Source organism: Mastigoproctus giganteus, chromosome 2, assembly GCF_048544385.1.
Source record: "Mastigoproctus giganteus isolate SK-2022 chromosome 2, ASM4854438v1, whole genome shotgun sequence".
NCBI classification, from domain to species: domain Eukaryota; kingdom Metazoa; phylum Arthropoda; class Arachnida; order Uropygi; family Thelyphonidae; genus Mastigoproctus; species Mastigoproctus giganteus.
In genome coordinates, this window is record NC_143576.1 from 103,624,440 (window position 1) to 103,639,965 (window position 15,526).

The following is a 15,526-nucleotide window of genomic DNA, read 5'->3' on the forward strand; positions in this document are numbered from 1 at the left end:
TTAACTTTAAGACTGCAGATTAAAGTTTTATTAGATATTAAAACTGAATTTATGTTGTATTTCATCATAAACTCGTTGTCTTATGAAAAATAAACATGCTTGCTGCTTAGCCGACACACTCTCTCTCTCTCTGCTAAATTAACAAAAGCGTATTAAACTGTTAGAATATTCCAAACTTTGTCCCAAAAAACGAAATGGCCTTGTTTACAAAGGTGGAGGCCGGTTGGGAAGGGACCTTACAATTACAACGTGACACTTCGTATTTAACATGTTTCCGGTGTCAGCGGTGGATAAATATTTCGCGTATGTTATTTCAGCGGTGAATATGAAGCATTTGGCTGCGTGAAACTTTTTCATTTCAGAGATAACTGGTGAGAGAACTACTTTGTGTATAGAAATTTTTATTTAAGACTAAACCTGTTCCGTATAATTCGATTCTATCGATACTACGCCTGTTCCTTGTAATTTCTGTTGCACGCTCCAATAGAAAACAAAAAAAATCATCGTAACAACGTTGTCTAATATCCGTTGTCATCATAAACAACGGAAAGTGTTGCTATAGGAACCCGAGCAGTACATCACATCGCATTCCTGCCATACGCGTGCTCGTTCGAACACAAAATTCCAATTGCTGAAACTACGTCATATTTAGGTGTGTGTGTGTGTGTGTGTGTGTGTGTGAGGGGGGGGGGAAGAGAAATTCAATTAAATGTGCGTGACACACACTTCGAATGTCGTCTTTGGGAATCAATTCCCATTCCCGTTTGTGTTCGATCTCATTCCGAAAGGAAAGTTTATTCTCCAAGATTTCTGCGGCGCACAAAGAACTCTGCACCGAGAAGAAAATGAAATGTGCGCACATACACGGATGCACGCACACCTTTCTGTACAGTTAAAACAAAGGAGGATTTTCGTGGTGTTTAAAGAATTTTTGACACATTTTTGAAAGAAGGGTTTTATAAGAAAATGAGCAAAGAGACGGATGAAATCTATAAATAGAACGAAAGATTACAGAGCAAGCGTAGGATGGGAGGTAACTTCGTTCTGCAACTGGTGAGAGCGTGCCATGGAACAGCGTACTCATCGCTCTCTGCATTTTGTATGGCATTCGATGCAAATTGTATCAATCCAGGATGATCAAACTGTACTGTAATTTGGTGAGGTTGCCAGACTTTGGCAGGGTCCACCTGGTTAAATAAATAAAATAAAAAACGTGCGCAGCCTTGACGAATATTGTTTTTTCATTGCATATTATTAACACGTGACCATATATGCAACAGAGAAGTAGCAAACTCGTTGTCAGTCCAATTTATTTCAGAGATTTAAATGGTTGCGAATCATTTCTTTGAATGAATACATTACGAAAAGTCCGAATTTTTATTTGTCTCACTGAGGGGAGGGAACGTTATAAATTTCCTATGTGGGTAGGGATGGGATGTTTTAACACCCCACGCCTATTTCCTTATATGTATCCGCCGCAATCAGATCCCCACTGAGATGCCTTGTTTCTAAGCTGTTGAATCCACACATGTGTAATCCCTCATGTGGACGTCCCTTATATTAATTTCACGCAATAGCAATAGTTCACGTGGTTTAATTAGTGTTATTGATTCACATTCAGTTCTTTGAGCAACCACGTAATATCTCTTAACACATTAAATGCAAGCCCTTATATTTGGCATCATTTAAACGTAAGTGCCATTTCTTCGACCTTCCACGAAGAGCCAAATCATTCTGAAGGAGAACATCCTGATTTGAACCGTTAAACCACCCTCCCTACATTCATATCCTTCATTGTATTGTCGATATCATTCGAGAAAATCGCAAGAGAAAACGGCCCCAGCACCGAAACTTGATACTCCACCTTTAATCCCAATAGTTCGGATGAATAGTAGATTGTAACAGTCCTTCATGGTTCTTGACATTTAAAGATGTGGTTAGGCAAGATTTTCCTTTTAAATAGACGCGTTGTGATCCATTTGGGCACTTCTCAAGATCCTCCTTTCATGTACCCTTGACCACAGACCTCAGGCCTTTCCCTTACTAACCGGTCTAAAGTTAAACGTCTCAAAGCAACCCGAAATTTTCCCTTTGTGGATTAACGAGGCGTTGGAACTTCTCCAATCCATATGATTACTTCTAAATCCAATGATGATTTTATGATTAGCCATGATAGTTTGACGCTACCCTTCGTAGCCTCCTTGAATATTACTGGTAGATACCATAGGCATCTGAACTTTGCCTACTTCTAAGCTACATTTTTCTGTAATATTAGCATGACTTATCCTACGGCGTTCAAATCCACTAACAATATTCCCAACTCTGAAGCCAGTTTTAACTTCGAAGGTCGATGCAAAGTAGCTGATTTTATTGTTCCAGGAAATTCCGGTTTTTATCCCGCAAATAAAACAACTGGGATATGGACTACACAGGGTGCAGATACAACATACTCGCTTCATGGCCCTTAGTCGCTCCTTCTGTTATTTTAGGGCTTTACTGAAAGAACGAGGCAGAGTGAGGCCCGTCGCTTTCTGCAAACTGTGTAATAGAGGACCAACAGGAACTCAGAATAGGTGTTTGTGGAGTAGCGAATCATGGAAATGACGACAGCAGGGTTGGGGGAAGGGATGCTTTTTGAAGGTTGAAAGTGATTTGTTAGTTTCCATTGTCTAGTAAACCTGTGGTTAATAGAATAGAAATGACAGTTAATCCAATACCGAAATGTTTAGTTAGGGTAATGGAGCATCTGGAGCTAACCCATTTGCTCTTTTCCATTCATAATCGCTTGTAATCTGATAGGGAAGCGGGTTTCGAAGCTCTGTCTTGTTTTCATAAAATTACCGATATCTAATTTGCCAAATCCAACAACACGCTTTGTTTTACGATCTCTCTATTGCCAGGCGTTACCTACGCACCTGGTCGGGCTGATAAGGGAGAGTGCAGGCAGTAAATGACACCCCAAGACAAATATGGCTTCGGTAGCTTAACTTTGGTAACAATGAGATAGTACCGATGGTTTATATTACAATGCAACCACCTCGCCCTCGTTGTAAAATCTAAGTCGCACAGAAAAAAAATTAACAGGTCGGTTGCTAAGATACACAAGTCCTCGAGTACTTGACGCGCAGAATGCACAAGGAACTTCATGCTGACATCTATAAAATGTTTTCGCTGGTGTCACTCTTCTGGATTTATCGCCACCTGTCGGCTTAGGTACGCTGTAAATTTAGAGCAGAGTCAGCTAATCAAAGAAAATCTGAGCCAATGAAAGTCCAACCACCTCGTTTTGCTTTTTGATGACGTCACGGCATGCAAACAAAGTGCGGTAGTGATTTCCTATCTCATTCAATCACCATAAATCTGCGGCTTACAGTTAATCCTCGTGTCAACGGTAGGCAGCGCAACTATTTGTTCAAATGGTTGCACCAGTTTACCAACACTTTGATCACAAACTCAACTTACACCCTTGACCTTTACGGCGATAAAAGTTATTTGCTCAACTTTTATCATCCGATGTTTTGTAGCATCTTTAAGCGTACGAGATTACCTCGACAGGGAACGAAAATAGCTTGTAATTTTTGCTGTTTTCGTTCCTCTCCCATTTACCAACGGATTGAAAACGTGTCAAGACACTGGAGATCTTCGCTCTGCTCATTTTCCCTTTCAGTGATGACCTGCCATCCATTAGATCTTCTCAACTGTCCATTCGCGTAATTTTTCGCTGGCCTTTTACTACCATTTCGAATGGAATATTCTTCAATATAGCCTTCTTCTTCTGGAATTCAAAATACCGCCGTTTAAGTAAACGTGAGATATGTTCTTGCATTATCTCAAGACGAGGACATTTTCTCTTATCTATCCGAGACAGTTACTGCTGTAAAAGCGAGAGCTGAGGAGCATTTTCATGTGTAATCTTAGTTGGATGAAAAGCCTATGGAAAAAAAATAAGCTGCAGTGAATCGCCTACTCATCAGTAGGAATGAAAAAAAAGAAGTAATTTTATTGTCCAGTTTCGTTAGGAAGGCTGACTCCTACACAATAATCTTGTTAACAAAGCTAGACTCGTGTTGTCGCCAGCTGAAGTACCATACAGACCTAATCGCAAAACTCCGTTTATCAGAGAGGCGCCAATTCTGAATTGTTGTTACAATCAAATGATGATGTCCATAATACCCCATGCAGAAGAGAAATGGGATGAAATGCACATTAATATCTTGGATTTATTTAGATTCTTATGAAAAATTCTGTATTTTAAGAGTTTTGATACGTGGTAAGATTCTCACACTAGCACGCTTTGGAAATGGTAACCTCGTATATAGGACAAGTTTATTTATTATTTTTTTTTCAACAATACGAGGAAAGATTGCTCAGTTATAATAATTGCCTCTATTTTAAAGTTTCAGAGAGAGACTAATTACTAGTGAGGAACTTGGTAATTAATGTTCTGGTCGATTACTCCCTGGCAGTCCTCATGGCTAGCGCTACGGCTACGCCCGCTGTTATTCCGCACATCGTAGAAAGGGCTCAACCCCTTTCTACAAAGGGGTTGAGTCTTGTATTTTCTCTTGAAAATTCGATTTTTCATTCGGTTATTGTAAAGTCAGTTTCAAACTGACTTTACAATAATTGTAATTGCTGACACGTTATCCCTCACGACCTTAGCTTCCTCGCCGTTGATTTTTAGCCTGGTTATATTACGAAGGAGCGGACCAACGGGGGTTGCGTGATCACGTGACCATATGCTTTTCTAACAGCCGCGATATTACAAGTTTTCTTCTGCAGATCAAGAAATTACTTTTTATGAAGTCACGATACGTCCTTTAACTCGATTTATTTGACACGAGAAAATTTGTGTTTTGGCATACTCCACTCCAAGGGAATTCGAGGCAGATTTTCCACTCTATGATGAGCTATATACGACAGACAAATCTGACGTGGTTCCTACTGCAAATATTCCTGCAAATAATACGGTTTGTCTCCTGCTATGCGGCAGCAGCAGCAGGGAGAGTTGGAAAGATTCAAAGTCGCGCTAATAAGCTTGTTAAGGTGTGCCATGGTAGGTAGGCTTGTCAGCTTTGGTAGAACACACAGCTTGTCTACAGGATTTGGGGGAAGGAGAGGCTGTCAATCACCCACTTTTATACCCTCCACAGTAGCATATCACAGTCACCGCGACTCGGCTGAAGTCCTTGTCTTAACCCCCACCATATTATTTGGCGTCTATGCAGGCTGTAAATAGAAGGCAACTGTTGCGTTTATCCGCGGTCCCTAGTGCGGGTCCCATAAGGACAAAAGATGAAACAACGCTCGCGCCCAGCAAGCACCCTGAGTGTGCTTATCAAGTGATTCAATCCGTATCGACACGTGTCAATTAATTTGTGGCCTCACAATCGGCATTGGGCAGAGAAAGGAAACCGCAGAGCCCCCCACTACCAAAGAGGATTTGGGCACCACTAAAGGCAGAGGTTTCTTTGGTAGATTTAGCCCCCCCCCTATTGCCCCTTTGATTGCTTTTTTTATGATCTCGTCGTACGAGTCTGCCGCATATTATTTGATAATCAGATTTGTGATCCCCGTACACTGCGCACTTCCTCTCTCCCTCTCACAGTGTGGTAGAAATGTCTGGAGCTTGTTATACGTGGGTGTTCGGATGTATAAAGCGCTTGCCGGTAACTAAGGGTGGGGAGTTTTCTTATTAAGCAAAAAAAAAGTTAAATAAAGAAACTGATAGAATGCATTTCGCATTATTAATAAAATGGAGCAAAAACTGGAAGATGGACGGACACACAAACGCTTGCTTGAGATTACGGTGCACAGGAAGAAGAAAAAAATTAAAACGAGAGAGAGAGAGAGAGTGAGAGTGTCTTTTAGTGGCGCGTTATTATACAGGATTGTAAAAGGTCATAGGAAAAACTTTTACATCCAAAGAAATAAGGAAAAAATTTCTGTATTTTGAACATGGGGGCAATTTTGTTTGTTACCACTCCTGAATAAATTATTTAAATTGTTTGAGCTTATATAGGCTTGTGGAAAAACCGTAGTTATTTTATTCTCTCAAGGAATAAAATCACGGCTTTCTTAAGGATAGTACATTTACATTAAAATCTTCAGCATTTTCAGCCTTTACCTTTATTTTAAATATTTATCTTTGGATCAGATAGGTGGATTTTAATGTCCCCTCTGTGTTTTGGATTTTCGTGGTTTCAAGATATATTAATTGCAATCAATCTATTAATTAATTCATAAGTACTTATGCTAATCCAAAAAAAAAAAAAGAATAAATGAAGAGAAAAAGAAATTTATCTTGAAAATGGCACACGTACTGGAATAATGATGAAGAACCGACTTCCATTAAGGATTATTTAAAAACGAGAAACGTGGATTACTCAACAGAGTATGAATTGTTTCTAATTACCCATAAAACACAATGTATTCAAGTACCGAATAATCATTTTCTGTGTAGAATGATGCAGAAATTTTAATCAATATTTTAAAATGCTGAAGTCTTTATTAAAATAAATAACAATGAATTTAAACACAGAGCATTATAAATAAAATGTTAATGTATAAAATAATCATTATTTCTTGATACAACAACATTCAGTACAGACGATTAGACTCTTCACAGCCAAGAAGGATAGGGTTCACTTGAGCAGATGCTTCTGTCCCAAATGGCTGATGTCATCTGCATGTCTGAAACCTGGCTGGAACCACAACAAGAATCAATTGCCTCCGCCCAAGCTGCTGGTTACAAATCTTTCTTCACCTCCCGCTCTCATACCTGTGGTGGCGGCGTTGCTGTTATCATAAATGCCAGTAGACTTGAGTTCGTACATGCAGTCTCCAGCAAATCCAATCTATTCGAAGCATTGATAGTAACGGTCAAGATCAACTCTTGCTTATTAGATCTCGGTGCAATATATACACCCCCAACCCCCGATGCTCAGACAATCAATGATATTGCATCCTGGCTAATAAATACGCTTCACACATCTGCTATCCACCTCATCTGTGGAGATTTTAACTTACCACCAAATCTCCAACATCTTCATGAGTCACTTATGGCTAAGATTGCACCTAGTGGCCTCAGGATCATAAATGAAGGCCCAACTAGAGGTCTTCATCGCCTGGATCTCATATTATCGTCTGGTTCCTGTAGCGTCGACATTAAACCCGAAACTCACTTTGAATCCGATCATGAACCCATCGTAGTCCTATTGCAGCTCCCAACGCCCAACTTTAATGTTTCCCACTACGTCAAAAGGAAGATCATCATCTCTCCCGCCTTCCTACAACCGAACAGATGCCTTTATGCAACAAGATTAATTCCCTGGGAAGTTCTCGAATCAGGAGATCCGGAACTGGCTCTAGACATATTAACTAGATGGTTGCACACTGTTACTATGTTCTCAGCAGCTAAACAGGTCAGTATCTCCGCTAGAACTAATGCTTGGTGGTCTTCGGAGCTAAATTACAGTTTCAAGCGCAAACAGTCCCTCCATAAACAATGGAAACAGTCTGGTACAGCATATGACCGAACTCAGTACTCCAAAGCTAGAGCACTGTTTAACAGACTGAAATCGCAAGCCATTAAAGAATATACTGACAAGACCTTATCCAAAGGAAAAGAGCCATATACCCGTAACTCTGAACCAGATTGCAATTTCAATCCAGTTGAATGGATCAACTATGTAGCCAGATTCCAAGACAACATTACACAACCATATGATTACAAACCAGACCCCATTTCTAGTCCACATGATGAGCTGTTTTCCATTCAAATCGATCGACAGCAGCTTCGTCAAGCCATCAACTCGCTGCGTCCGTCATGCACCGCTGGCATCGATAAAGTCCCGCATTTCATCGTAAAGTGCCTCAGTCCATATATCCTTGATCCTCTGCTCTACTTGTTCAACTCCATCCTCTCTCATAGAGTGTTTCCTGCATCCTGGAGCAAATACAGTCTTGCCCCACTACCTAAAGTTCAACTACCAAGCCAGCCGAAGCACTATAGACCGATTTCCACTTCATCCACGCTCCTAAAGCTACTGGAAAAAGTCCTTCTTCCGCATATAACACGCCATCTTCTTCCACAATCATCAAAACAACTCCATTATGTTCTCCCTAATAGATCAACTGTCTCCAACCTTCTGGCAGTCCAAACGGAAATTTTAAATGCATTTGAGGCCAAATCAGAAATGGCGGTTGTTTATGCCGATATTGAAGCTGCTTTTGATAGCCTCAACATCTCAGCCCTTCTGAATCTCCTAACCAATTTCTTTCGGATCAAAGGTGACGTTTTCGCTTTTCTGCACTCGCTCCTCCGGAATAGAACAGTGTACCTCACTCATCATAAGCTCTGCTATACCCGATCCATCAATGCTGGTGTGCCGCAAGGTGGCGTTTTATCGGGGTTACTTTTTACCGCCCTCCTTATTCCATTTGTGTGTAACAGAGATGATGTCATTACCTACGCCGACGATATAAAGTTCCTAACGGAAATACCACCATCAGCCGACAGGGGAGTGATCACATCGGAAATCTGTAATAAGATCACAGCTTTCTCTAACCACCTCATCCATTTCGGTCTCAAACTGAACCCCCAAAAATCCGTTATTATGGTTTTTTCTCTGAAGAAGTGTCCCACATCCATACAACCCTCACTGCAGGGTGCAGTTATTCCAAGTGTTACTAAACACAAAGATCTCGGTGTAACCTTCGACCCAAACCTTAGGTTCAACTGTCACATCGAATGTGTTCTACGCAAGATCAACCGAATGCGCTGGATTGCCCGTCAACATCTTCTTCATAACACAGACGCAAGAACCACAATCAGATATCTGGAAACCATTGTGTATCCTACCTTTCTGTATGCCTCTGAAATATGGGCATCCGCAGTACCTTCTCTCATGAAGCCCATCTTCGCCAGTGAATACTGGATGTTGAAGTGGGCAACCCACAAACATCGACTCCCCCCTCAGCAGAGGACCACCAGCATGGCCGACCAACTCCAAATCCCGCGGCTGCCTCAAATAATCAGCATGAGGAGAACTGCGACCACAGTCAAAATGCTGGTTGGAAAAATCAACTCCCCTGACTTCTGGGATATATGCCAGTGGCATGTTCCACTTCCTTCCTTACGAGCCACCCCTCTTCTTCAGCTACAACGGAACAGGCTGAAGATCAGTGACAGATTCCTACCTGGACAAGTACTTCCTACAGTACAAGCCCTGCTAATGATCGGAGTTGACCTGCAGAAATTCGCTTCTGATCGCAATTACAGGCGCTCGTTGGCCGAACTTGTTCCCCTTTTGTTTGGCCCCTGATGTCGACTCATACTGAAAACTCCATCTACTATCTCCTATGAGGCGCATAACGGCACGTCGCAGGCAAATCGACGAACTGTCTCACAAGAAAAGACGATACCGAACATCAATTTGGCACTGTGAAAAATTCTGACTCGTGTGAATATGCTTAAATATGTGCTTAAATATTATGCACATACCTTGGTGTACTGTCTGCCTCACAACTATACATACTCGTATCTATTGAATGGCTAATGCTACGTTTTTAATTGTTATGTAATCTTTTATACTGCAAATTCTTATACTGTACATATTTTTATATTACCCTATATCATTGTCAAGCCCCTGGCCTCCTGGCTGTGGCGGGCACATTATTGTATCTGTATCTTTACTGTACAATAAAGATTTTCTTCACTGGTATGAATATATTTTGCCTTCCGCTCGTAGCATTGATTGGGGTCCTTATTGTTTCTGACATCCATTAATGATATTGACGGTGTAACAAGTTTAATGTCAAAGTTTGCCGATGATAAAGGCCGGGATAATGGTTAGCGATAGTAACCACTTCATGCTGGTGTAACAAGACCCGGATAAATTATTCTGATGGTCTGAAAAATGGCGGTTACGAGTATTCCATTGGTAAATTAAAGTTCTTCCACAGGGATAACAGCAGTACTAGTTTAACTTATTACTTAAAGAATTAATAATGGATAAAACTTAGGAACAGGACCTTACAAAGAAGTTGATTCAATGGCTGCAAAGTACGGGCCTTTAACTCAGAAGGAAGTTCCTCCTCCAAAATTAACCCTGTCATTGTGGGAATGAATTAAATACAGAAGCAAAGACAATCCACGACACTTGCCAACAAACCCGGCCGAATCAATCGTTGGTATGTACGTTTCTAGCTATCTAAATTCCAAACAACTGAATGATTAGCTGAGACAAGGTTGTTGGAGAAAATAACTAGAGAAATGAAAGCATTCAAGGACGTTATAGATTCACCTTTGAGTCAGCTGTGCAATAGAAACATCGCAGAGAAAAAGCGAATTTTTATTCTTTTAATTTATGAATAACCAATCCGACGCAGAGCTCTTCGCTACAGTGTATTGAAATTGAAGTAAACACAAGAGTGGACAGGACCGTAATGTCCAACAATTTTATGTTAAATTGTTGGTTGTTTCATACCAGAACGCGCGACTCCAAATCACTGACCTGTTTGAAAGTAGTCCCTAACAATTTCGTCCTCGGTTAAATGTTCAATGAAGGGATACAAAATAATATCACGACAGCGCTCTGAGCTGATATTGTTCTCAAAGGATACGGAACCAATTACTCGTTTTCTTGATATTGCTCACCATATCCCAACATTTTCATCATGAAATGTGATTAACCCCTGACCACACTTCTGTTTCGGGAGTTGATATACCCCGAGACAGAATGCTTCATCGCCGAAAAAGGTGACTTCCAGAATGCTTCTCTATTAACTGTAAGGAAGTCTCGAAATGATCGTCAATATTGCATACGCTTCACGTAATCACAGTCTTATAGTTTGTGCACTGATGTTATCTTGTATGGATGCAACTTCAGATGTTTTTTAAGCGCCTTCCTTTTCAGTCATATGAGACGCCTGCTTGCTGTGATACTTTCGAAACTGGCTTTTTCGGACTTATCATGATGCAATGAGAAATGTCCAGCACGTTGTCCCCTGTTAAAACTGATGTCCTCCAAGCCGCCCCTAAACCTATAAATTAACTACCACACTGCTCGATGTAGTATGTGAATTTCGGGATACATTTTCCCAAATTTCTGCTTGACTTTGTGTGTGTCCACAAGGAAATAAATGTTCTATCATTACGTAAACTGAGGTCTCAGCTGGCAACGCCATTTTTACAATAGCTGCATGCACCCATTCAGCTTCCTGTTTACGGCGGAACTAGTTGAAGGCTACTGCGGAGTTGGAAATTCATTCCAATATGTGTGTGTATGGAAATATCCTAGCAAAAAGCTCCTGTGCCTATATAGATGCACAGGCTTTTGCTCACCTTGTATTTTCCATTTAGACTTGAAATAAAAAGAATTGATCATAGCCACGCACGGGAGGCACCATCTCTCAGTTTTGTTTAGGGATTATCAGGAAATCTGGCTGCCAGGACGAGACATGGAGTACAATTTGCGATCTATACGAATTTATCCAGTGCGGAAAAATTTTAATTACATAAAGAGTTGGTTAGGCCAAATCGCGAGCATTATATGTAAGTGTGGCAACTCCAATTCAGGAAAAAGCCTTTTTAAACCTCTAATAGGCTTGAACCGAGGCCATCTGAAATCGAATGTATGAGAGTTGATGCTATCATTTTATTTCAAGCCCATAAAAATTCTCATCTGGATAGAAGTCAGATCCAGGCCTGTTCCAAGAAATGGAAGAAAAGAATTAGCACCTTAAGAGTAACACAGTGACTGCACCCCATGTGCTAGTCTCAGGGGCTTGAAATGGTGATTTGGCATACATTGATCATAATGCTATTTTTTTTTTTTTTTTTAATGCTGATGCTACGCAAGCCTTTGAACATTTAGCTGATACCAACAATAATACGAATATATTATTTGATGTAGTGAACTTAATGTTAAATATCATCACACAGTATATAAACTATTCTGTTTGTATCTAAACCGAAAAGGATCACTATAAAGTGATCCTTTTCGGTTTCTAATAACGATTGCAATTTTCAAGTGAATAACTTTTAAATTTTGATATGAGCGAAGTTTAATTTAGTTGACTATATTCTTTGGGATTTCCAAAACTGCTGAGCAAATATTTCTAGAAATCTAGAAAAACCTATATATATTAAACTTGTTTCTTCTAAGGTTCAAGCAATAAGTCGGAATATAGAAATGCATTTCGCTGAAATGGAATGACAACGTCTCCGATCTTAAATTCGCAACGGTTAGTTAGTTAGTTCTGCTATAGCAAATTATTTATTCTTCCTGAAGCGAGCGTCTAATAAGTCAACACCAATTCTACTAGTCAATCTGTCTCTACCAATCTCCGTCTCCAATTATGAATTTTGAATATTTGATTTCTGACTTCGTACGTTGCAGGTGCTGCAAACTGTGATGCCCATATTTTCTCTTAAAAGCAGCAGTTAAAAGATAAATGAACAATTATTCTTATAATAATGGAATAAGTGATCAGATGACATGACCCGTACTATTTCTTCACCCAGAATTCTTGAATTTATATAAAAAGGATGGGAAAGGAAGATGTTGTTTTCTCTCGTACATCAAAAGATCCAAAAATAATATGAATAAATTCATATGATGCCGTCCCTTTGTTACCGAGAGAGATTCTATCCTATATTTTAGGATCTGTTCTCTCACAAAGGCCCTGGCAGTATCAGAATAGTTAATCATCGCTCTCCCACACAAGATGGTAAAGGTTTAGTTCTAATCCCATCAAAAAAAAAAAAAAATTTATGGACATTTTGGCAAAGTGACTCAGTTAGTTCGTCTTGTACGAAGGTCGCTTGGTTTTTCTCCTGAAACGTTTTGTCCAGCAAACATGCTGAAGAATACACGCTGCGACGCCTCATACCCTTAGTTTCTTTGGCACTTAACACAGAAGCACAAACCACAAAGATAGCACAGTGGGAAGTTAATAAGTTCATCCTGGTTTCATGTGGATTTCTATTGATGTCCACACTGGTTATACACATATGACAGATGGGTACAATGCAATTGTCACCCATTTGGGGTGGGTTATTGAACTAATCAGAAATCCAGCTATTCTCTATTCGTTCAATAACCCACTCCAAATATGCCGAGGACTATTAAATCATCATCAGTAGCCCACGTGATAACTTCTAAGTAGTTTAATTTTTATTTTACAGGTATCACCCCTACCTTTAGTGCTGTAGGTAGTGGAGTTCGACCTTCTTTGCCCCTGTTACCTACTGACACTCTGCCGACTTACTATCCTAGTCTGTGGTGCAGCACTGCGGGGACCCTGTCCTTGAAATCAACGGGAGAATCTGCTTTTCCTCTGTTTCCACTTTTCCACCACTATCTTTCTCCCTACACCTTCTTGGATTCAGCTGGAAGCCTCACTAACGGTAAGTAGGCTTAATCGTAATCAAAATGGCGTTTGTTCTACTAAGTACCTCTTAGTAATTAGCTTAGCAATAGTATATTTGTCGCCAGGACTGTTAGCAGAGGTTAACCATTTATTATTGTTTCTGGCCAATTGTCAGTGATTTACTAAGTAATAATTGCACCATAAGCCTGTGAGGTAATTTAGAAGACAATCCCTGGAAAGCTAGATTCGAAAATATTCAAAATAGCGCAGCAAATCGTATTGTATGATCGAGATCAGTCAGAAAATACCACGTGTAGACTACCAAAGTACTCAGAAGAGGCGTAAGAAGATGTTGCACGAACGAGAGAGACTGCTGTAGCACTCTACGATGGTTGGCACTGAGTTAGTTATGTTGCTTGACACAATTCACCACTCAATAATCCTAGATTGTCCGTGGCATTTTTATACAGCCAGGCAAACAAGTTTACACGTTTCAAGTTCGACTCTCCGTTATCCAGTCAGGTGTTTTAGCCGCGGACCCTTTGTATTAGAGTGCAAAAGTAATATTATAATTTTTTCTTTTGTAGTTATAAGGAAAGAATGGAGCACATACGTCAAACGGATTTTGAAGGGGAAATCCGTTTGACGGAAAATCCATTACAGAAGAAAAAAAATAACAAAATAAAATTTATTCGGCTCTAAAATTGTACCGATATTATTAGAGAGGGAGAGATCACAAATAAATTAAAAATTTTATATAAATTTCAATAATATATATATTCATTGGAAATTTTAAAACACTCCCTACCAGGTTGTTGTAGAGTGTGTTCAAGGAAAAAGATCCATAATAGCTGCTTTTTTTGATAGAATAAGTCCATGTTTCTTCTGGCCAGCGTTTAACTTAAAGACGGCAAATCCTGAACACCTTGGGACCTCACCACTTAGTCTTTGAGCAGAATAATGGATTCTCCCCGCAAAATTTATTTGTCAATATAAAATGTTAACTCAGACTAGTATAAATAGCTTCAATTTCGTTTGTTAACTATATATCGCCCTTTTTTTTTTTTTTTTTTTTTTGGTGGGGTGATGGGCGAGTTGGTTGGCCATATCATATGGTCAGCCAACTTTGGTTTGCTTCGGAAAAGCAGCAAAATTTAAATTTGAAGCACCACTAAATATTTCGTATGTCATTCCCAATTACTCTTGACAGTTATTTCGACATTCATTTGGGAGATTCGGTTTTGTATCCCATCATTCACTAGAGGAACTTTGAAAACTCTTTTCGATCCTGTGTGAGTTTCGATTACATACTGATGAAACAGGATTTATTCTGTGTGTGTGTTTATAGCTGACATAACATGTATATCTGCCCGAGAACGCGCATAGTTACTAATTCATCTGGTCAAAGTGAGCCTTATGACAAACATATGTGCCTGAATGGGAGGAGACCTATGAGGATGTAGTGGACCAGGTTTTGTTGAAGAAGGTTCGACTACCAGAAACTTCAGTAATTATTGATCAACTGACTGGGCTTATTATTCCAAGACCGCATTTATAGATGCATTCTCGGAATAATAATAGGCTATTGTTCATTGGGTAAAGGGACTAATTTTCATTCCATTGGAAGTCTTCTTTTTATAAAGAAGATCTTGATTTCTCATCTTGAAATGGCGACATCAAACTCAAACAGTGTACGTGGCAATATCTTGAGGAATAAACCCGCAAAGCTGGAATTCTAGATGCTTTTTATTCATGAATTACAGATAAATTGTCTTTTATCACAAGAAGATGATGTAGTATAACATTTTATATAGACCGGATCGCTGTCATAATTTGATCTGGTCACGCCACCAAAATTGTGTCTAAGTAATTAATGATGGAAACAGATCTGTGCCATCTCTATCACTGCTTTCATAATGAGTTACGAATCTAAGGTGCAAGAAATTTAACCTCTCGCGTTCGCAAATTACTTCATAGTAATATCTTTAGTACTAAGTTGCCAATGCGCTACTAAAAAACAACCTTCACTACCATATTAATTAATGGTAGGTCAATTCTTCGCATATTCTAACCTTGTTTCTGCTGTCTGCGCTGTGTATCCAAACAGGTTTCTTTTAAGTTTGTTTTTCATTAAGTAAATATTGCTATT

At 39.6% G+C, this 15,526-nt stretch overlaps 1 protein-coding gene across 1 annotated transcript in view; it reads left to right on the plus strand.

Moving 5' to 3' along the window:
• LOC150089475 (uncharacterized) overlaps positions 1–15,526 on the plus strand; it is an 86,326-nt gene that overhangs the window by 23,784 nt on the left and 47,016 nt on the right. The window contains exon 2 of the mRNA XM_090389512.1: positions 13,193–13,414. Within this exon, the coding sequence (XP_090245638.1) occupies positions 13,193–13,414 (222 nt within the window). The remainder of the gene's footprint in view (positions 1–13,192; positions 13,415–15,526) is intronic.